The sequence below is a fragment of the Oryza glaberrima genome, chromosome 8 (genome assembly GCF_000147395.1).
Source record: "Oryza glaberrima chromosome 8, OglaRS2, whole genome shotgun sequence".
NCBI lineage: Eukaryota > Viridiplantae > Streptophyta > Magnoliopsida > Poales > Poaceae > Oryza > Oryza glaberrima.
In genome coordinates this window covers 25,116,273-25,124,375 of record NC_068333.1, presented here as the reverse complement: position 1 = coordinate 25,124,375, position 8,103 = coordinate 25,116,273, and the positions used below count along the sequence as shown (strand labels likewise).

Genomic DNA, 8,103 nt, shown 5'->3' with positions numbered 1-8,103 from the left:
TGGATAAAGATAAGTGGTCTCGTGCATACGATAGAAATGGCCGCCGGTGGGGTTACATGACAACCAACATGGCCGAACAGTTCAATAGCGTGCTAGTTGGTGTTCGTAAGCTTCCAGTGACGGCCATAGTATCATTTACGTTTATGAAGTGCAATGATTACTTTGTGAACAGACATGATGAAGCAGTGAAGCGAGTCCAGTTAGGGGAGCGTTGGTCCACCAAGGTTGATAGTAAGATGAAGGTGCAAAAAAGTAAGGCGAACAAACACACTTCAAGGTGTTTCGATAAGCAGAAAAAGACATACGAGGTCACAGAGAGGGGTGGTATAACGCGAGGCGGTGTTAGATTCGGCGCAAGAGCCTTCAAAGTTGAAGGTGAGGGGAACTCATGTTCTTGCCAAAGGCCATTGCTGTACCATATGCCTTGCTCACATCTTATCCACGTTTATCTGATTCATGCAATTGATGAGGAATCTCCAAACCGAATGCCGTATCATTTCTCTTCAAGAGCCGTTGTGAACACATGGGCAAGTCGCTTTGAGCCATACCTCGACCCCACACAGTGGCCACCGTATGATGGTGAAGAATTTGTTGCTGACCCAAATTTGAAGATTAAAACAAGAGGGAAGAGGAGATCGAAGCGATTTAAGAACGAAATGGACTCGGGTCTTGGTGGTTCTGGAAGGAAACCACCTTCATGTGTTCAACTTGATGGTGCGCCGGTGCAAAATAGATGCTCGTTGTGTCACCAGGAGGGTCACAAGAAACCTAAGTGTCCTAAGCGTCCAAAAAAGAAGAAGTCCAAAAAAAATATAAGTGTTACGGAGGTAAATATTTTGTTTTCCTACTTAAGTCAATGCATGTTTTATTCTTGTCTATGTAATGTCTATTTATTTATTTTGGATTATCGCATTCATTTTCTTTTAATGTATGTCATATTGGTAACTAACGGTGAATTTATTACTTTGTCATGTAGGATGGCCGAGGAGGGACAACCACCGACTTACCCAGCCTTGGAGGCGTACTACGAGGCCCGTCATCGCGGGGCTGCGATCGAGGCGGGGAGGGTATGAATCGACATTAATTCACTTGTACACAAGTATCGGTAGCGTGTGTTTGACATTATATTAACTAATTGATTTACAATTGCTATTGCAGGTACTTCAACCACTCCGAGTTAGAGCTCATGCCCCCCCAGTGTTCGACGATAGGTACATCCCGTACCTAAGGGCGGCCGGGTTGCTCGGGGTGGCCTTGGTCGTGAGCAGAGGAATGCCAGTGTTCAATGCTCCTGCGTTGACAGCACTTGTGGACAGATGGAGGCCTGAGACACACAGCTTCCACCTCCCCAGTGGTGAGATGACCATCACTCTACAGGATGTGGCTATGATCTTGGCCCTCCCATTACGGGGGCATGCCGTGACGGGCAGGACAGAGAATCCTGGATGGCGTGCACAAGTGGAGCAGCTGTTTGGCATTCCACTGAGCATTATGTCAATGAGATGGACTGCTTACAGCCTCAACATGTAAGTACTTCCAATATCACTTCTAGTTAGACATTTACTTCTTTAATTGAGATACTAACCAACGACATCTCTTCAACTTTTGCAGATTGAGTGGTTACCATACCACACAAATGAGGCTTCAAGCCTGACCCTGAACTCGATGTGCAATCGAGACTCTGACTACTTCATGTACCAGTGCCCATTGATTTGTTTCTGGGCAGTTGAGTACCACCTTCCGCACCGTGTCATGCGACAATTCGGGAAGAAGCAAGACTGGCCGGTTGAGGACATCTCAACTGGAGTTGAATTACACAAGTAAATATTTCTTATCTTTGTTTTGCTTTTATTGTCAATGTTCAATTTTGTACCATTTAACCTTTGTCGATGCTCACTCTTGTTTCATCACCTTCCACTTGTCTAGGTATGACAGGGTGAGAACAAAGAAAGTGAAAGACTGGGGGCTTGAGCATAACAGATACATTGATGAATGGAGGACAGCCGGAAGGAACGACAGGTACATCGAGAATATACACCAAAATCATTTTTTCTCAGAGTACCTTCGTTGGCTACATAGGACATATAGACTGTTCCTCCGCCCTACTTGGACGGAAGCCGACATAGAGGATGACCGCGATTCCGATGAGGGGCGGAATCCCTATGATGTCCGGACTAGAGTTGGATATCAAATGGAGCACGCCCCACTTAGAGACAGAGTCGTAAGTTTTCTTGCATTTGTTAAAGTTATTTCCATTTACACCCTAGACCCTAACATATACATTCTCACGCTTTCAGTCGAGAGAGCTCCTCAGGAGTGTGAATGAAATGGGGCATGCCCTCCAAGCTCCGAGGGGTGGTGAGGACACAGAGAACACACTCCGCAATGTTTTAGAGGTAAAATTTATTTAGCACTTTGCATTACTTGAGTTATGCCTAACAAACTTCTTTTTTTTAAAATGCAGAAAGTTCGTCAAAGGTGCCGGAAACTTGCAGCAAGATTAGGTTGCAGGTCGGTTGGATTGGACGACGTGTACCAACCGCGGAGACTACCACCACCACTACCTCAATCCGCGCGTCCAAGTACCGCTCGACACTCCATCAGGATAGAAGAGCGTGAAGAAGTTGGTGGCTCGTCATCGTCACGCATTCCGCAAGGGAGGGGAAAGGGGAAGGCGCCGGCTCCACCTAGCAACGACGATGACGACGACGACGAGGAGGATGAGGACTACGTCGCACCAGACGCTGAGGAGATAGACATGTCGCAGCTTCCCGACGCGCCTCAGGGGACGCAACCCACGCAATACAACTTGCGATCCACTCGGGCAGCGAAAAAGAGGTAAAATGAGCTTACCATTCTCAAATGTTATTTGATTTCCCTCATTTTGTTTTTAAAATGTTTTAAACACTGGATTTTCAAATGTAGGTACACTCCGGGCTCGCAAGCTATTCGGCGCCAACGGAAGAAGTGATTTGTATGAAGTTAATCTATTTGTTGGTAGTATGACATGTGTGGTGCACTATGTGATATAAAATGTGATGGACTATGTGAGGACTATGTGATGGAGTTTTGACATTGTTTCATGTGTGGAATATGTGATGGACTTTTGGCATTGTTTGATGTGTCGAATATGTGATGGACTTTTGGCATTGTTTGATGTGTCGAATATGTGATGGACTTTTGGCATTGTGATTTGTGCAATTGGAACTTGTTTTAGTCTGTATGATACTGTGAATTGTGATTTGAATTGCGAACTGTGAATTGGTACATTTGTGCAATATATATCTTCAATTTGCAGGGAGGCAGAGGCGCCAATCATCCTGGCGCCGCGGTCGGGGAGGGCGGCGCCAGCCGTAGCCCGGAGGCAGAAGGGTTTCGGTGGGGGACGAGGGCGGCGCCAGACACCCTGGTGCCGTAGTCCAAGAGGGCGGCGCCAGCCCGGGCCCGGAGGCAGAAGGGTGTCGGGCGAGGAGGAGGGCGGCGCCAGCCACCCTGGCGCCGCGGTCTGGGGCTGGGCGCCAGCCTTTGCCCGGAGGCAGAAGGGTGTCGGGCGAGGAGGAGGGCGGCGCCAGCCACCCTGGCGCCGCGGTCTAGGGCTGGGCGCCAGCCTTTGCCCGGAGGCAGAACAGACTTGGCAAAAAAAATTTGGGGGGGGAGAAAGTTGGGGGGCCGCAGAGGAGGGGCGCGCCAGCCATGCTAGCGCCGTGGTATGAGGTGCCGCGCCAGTTTGGCTGGCGTCCCCGTTCTGCCCAGTCAGCACCTCCGGACAGCCCTAGTGCCACGGTGGCACGGGCTCGGCGCCAGTGTGGCTGGCGCCGCCATGTTGGGGTACGGCGCCAGCCGCTCTGGCGCCCCAAAAAGGACCATTTTTGGTTTAAGTTTTCCCAGGGGTCTATTTGTAAAATAAGTTTTCAAAAAGGACCAAAATGTAAAAAATTCAGGTATACCCGTAAGTACGAGTAATTAAATTAATTAGACATCGAGATGCATATCTTTGATACGTCATGCGCACTGATACATGTAATGTGATGAGGAGGGGGGAATCGAACAATCATTTTCCAACTTTCAGGTGTTGTTTTGGCATGCATTTGCATGCGCCCGTCGATATATCCATCGGTTAATCGAGAATTGTGACGTTACACGGATGCATGATTAGTGAAGCATCAAATCGATGAATTGAATCTTGTGTAGTGTAGAAGTATAGTACTTAATTTTGGCGTGCGAGAGCAGCAATCCTGATAATAATATCGTGATCTCCGTCAGGGGTAGAGCTACTGCTGTACTAACCTGTACAATTAAGCTTCTTCGCTCGCTGCACCTGCATTGGGAAAAAAAAGAAAGAGAAAACGATGGAGTTATTAACATCCAACAAGTAAGTACTCCTACTAGATGAAGTACAGTACTCCATCCGTCCCACAATATAAGGGATTTTTAATTTTTGCTTGTAACATTTAACTACTCGTCTTATTTAATTTTTTTTATAAATATAAAAAATGAAAAGTTGTGCTTAAAGTACTGTAGATAATAAAGTAAGTCACAAATAAAATAATTAATAATTTTAAAAAAAAAATTAAATAAAACGAGTGGTTAAACGTTACAAGTAAAAACTCAAAATCCCTTATATTATGGGACGGAGGGTGTACATATGTACATGCAGCAGTGATGAAGACCTACAAATAAATCGAATGGCAACGGGGAGGGCGGCTGCAAGAGAAGATGGATAGGTAGGTGATGGGCCGTCGTCCAGACAGGCCGGCCCATAAATGAAGTCAGGTGTGGGCCATGAAGAGTCGTGGCCCATGAGGAGTCCACACCACACGTGGGTGGGTGGGTTTCCTTCCCCCATACAAGTAGGAGGAAGGAGTGAGAGGGTTGGAGGAAGAGGAGGAGCGGAGGAGATCCCCAACCACAACTACTCTCCCTCCCGCCGCCGCCACCGTCGTCTACCCTACTCCCGCACCGCAGCCATGGTGTCCGACGCCAGCAAGAAGAAGGCGGCTCAGAAGAAGGCCGCCGCCGCCGCCAAGAGGGGCGCCAAGGCCTCCTCCTCCTCCTCCTCTTCCTCCTCCGCCGCCGATAAAGCGGCCAACGGTATCGCCGCGCTTAAGCTTTCCGATCGCACCTGCACCGGAGTCCTCGCCTCCCATCCGCTCTCCCGCGATATCCACGTAAGGATCTTGTCCCCCCCTCCCTCCTTCTTACTTACTGCTCCCTATTAGATTTGATTAGACTAGATGTACGTGTTGTGTTGACGAGGGAGGGGAATACCTAGTTTCTTTTTCTTTCCCCCCCTTTATAAGATGTAATAATAAGATGCGCTTTGCTGCTCCGCTCAGAATCTCAGATCAGATGCCCATGTATCATCCCTCCTGCTTCCAACTTGCACTCCTACATCCTTGCGCTCCAATTTCTAAGGGATCGATACAATAACCATGTTGATGCATATTTCTTTCTTGATTTTATTTTGTACATATATATATATACATAAACAAATTAAACGTAATCTTACTATAATCATCTTCATTCATATTTACTTCTTGCTTTTATTTTATTTGCACCCCCAAAAACTAACTGAAACGTAATCTTTCGATTCGATGTTGTTGCAGATAGAGTCCCTCTCATTAACATTTCATGGCCATGACCTTATTGTTGATTCTGAGTTGGAGCTCAACTATGGGAGGTTCGTTTATTTCCCATTCATCACTTTAAAATCACAAAAATTATCCTGCTACAGCCCCTTCATTCACACTAACACTTGTCTTATTTATTTAACCTACAGGCGTTACGGTTTGCTCGGCCTAAATGGCTGTGGCAAATCTACTCTGCTCACAGCCATAGGCTGCAGGGAACTCCCTATCCCTGAACACATGGATATTTACCATCTCTCCAGTGAGATTGAGGCTTCAGATATGTCTGCGCTACAGGCTGTTATCTGTTGTGACGAAGAGAGGATGAAGTTGGAAAAGGAAGCTGAAATTTTGTCTGCTCAGGTGACCAGCTCTTCAAACGCTTCATATTGCTATATCTGTGCCCCTGATATCTGTATTGGTATTTCATCTTTGTTCCTGTTGCAAGTTATAACTGGGTATTTAAGGTCTTGTAACATCAGTTTCTTTACTGACATTTACAGGATGATGGTGGCGGTGATGCTTTGGATCGTATATATGAGCGGTTAGAAGCACTTGATGCATCTACTGCTGAAAAGCGTGCTGCTGAGATATTGTTTGGTTTGGGCTTTAATAAACAAATGCAGGCAAAGAAAACTCAGGATTTTTCTGGTGGTTGGCGTATGAGGATTGCTTTGGCAAGAGCTTTGTTTATGAATCCAACCATCCTTTTGCTTGATGAGCCAACAAACCATCTTGGTGAGTCTTCTAAAGGAAATCTAAGTCCACATGGAACTAAAGAATCGATTTCATCTTTTTATTGGCAAATTATTGGCTGCTGGCTATGGGCAAGGATGTTTGTGCCCTACTTAATGATGATACAAACGGAACATCTTTTAAATAGCTGTATATTGTAGTTAGATTTTACCTGGTTCTATGAATTGAGAGTTGGGACAAAAGGCCCCTATGTTGCTATACCTTTTGTTTTCTGAACACACAGTTATAACCTGATTACTTATTGTTGGCCTTAAATTTGTTCTACACCTGACTCTCTTCTCCCATAGTCTGGTTGACACTTATATAATAAGCCTACCCATCATTGGAGTGTAGCTCAAGGAAAGAACGTTGCTTATAAAAGTCTGAACAAGATAAAAATGTGCTATTGCATCCCCACGGGTTTTCTTGGCTTTTTGTTGCGATACTATTTTGTTGAACCTTTTGCCTGTGTAGGTTAATTGTTTTTTCCTCTTTCGTTTGCAGATCTTGAGGCTTGTGTCTGGCTGGAAGAGACACTAAAGAAGTTTGATCGTATACTTGTTGTCATATCACACTCACAAGATTTCCTAAATGGAGTTTGCACTAACATCATCCATATGCAGAGCAAGAAGCTCAAGTTATATTCTGGTAACTATGACCAGTACGTTCAAACTCGTTCTGAGCTTGAAGAGAATCAAATGAAGCAGTACAAATGGGAGCAGGAACAGATTGCTTCAATGAAGGAGTACATTGCACGTTTTGGCCATGGATCTGCAAAGCTTGCTCGTCAAGCTCAGAGCAAAGAGAAAACTCTTGCTAAGATGGAACGAGGTGGGCTCACTGAGAAGGTTGTCAGGGACAAGGTACTGGTGTTCCGCTTTACAGATGTTGGCAAACTTCCACCACCAGTGCTGCAGTTTGTTGAAGTCTCATTCGGGTATACCCCAGATAACCTCATCTACAAGAATCTCGACTTTGGTGTTGATCTTGACTCTAGAATCGCACTGGTTGGCCCCAATGGTGCGGGCAAGAGTACTCTTCTGAAGCTCATGACAGGTGACCTAGCTCCATTAGATGGTATGGTCAGGCGCCACAACCACCTTCGAATTGCGCAGTATCATCAGCATCTCGCAGAGAAGCTGGACCTGGACATGCCGGCCCTACAGTACATGATGAGGGAATACCCTGGGAATGAGGAGGAGAAGATGAGGGCTGCAATTGGTAAGTTTGGCCTGTCTGGGAAGGCGCAGGTGATGCCAATGAGGAATCTCTCTGATGGGCAGAGGAGCCGCGTCATCTTTGCGTGGCTGGCTTACAGGCAGCCTCAACTGCTGCTGCTTGACGAGCCGACGAACCATCTGGACATTGAGACCATCGATTCTCTGGCTGAGGCACTGAACGAGTGGGACGGTGGTTTGGTCCTGGTGAGTCATGACTTCAGGCTTATCAACCAGGTTGCTCAAGAGATTTGGGTGTGCGAGAAGCAGGCGGTGACCAGGTGGGAAGGTGATATCATGGACTTCAAGGAGCACTTGAGGAGCAGGGCTGGTCTCTCTGACTAGTTCTATCTGGCCTTCGTTTTTATCTTCCTCTCTTGACAGCTCCTCGGAGGTTTATTATAATAGCCAAACCAAGTTTTGTCTTGTATCTCGGAGTCTAATTTATTTGTAGTAGCCTGCTATCTTAATTATCACTATTGCACTTGGAGAGTTATAAGAGATTATATATTTTTTTCTTATAA

General features: G+C 46.2%; 1 protein-coding gene across 1 annotated transcript; it reads left to right on the top strand.

The window, feature by feature from the left end:
* The first annotated feature begins 4,856 nt into the window (after positions 1-4,856).
* On the top strand, positions 4,857-8,103 carry LOC127782240 (ABC transporter F family member 1). Its single transcript, XM_052309345.1, has 5 exons — positions 4,857-5,168; positions 5,607-5,680; positions 5,780-5,990; positions 6,131-6,365; positions 6,867-8,103. Exons 1-5 carry the CDS (start codon positions 4,968-4,970, stop codon positions 7,922-7,924), a joined length of 1,779 nt encoding a protein of 592 aa, XP_052165305.1. The 5' UTR covers positions 4,857-4,967; the 3' UTR covers positions 7,925-8,103.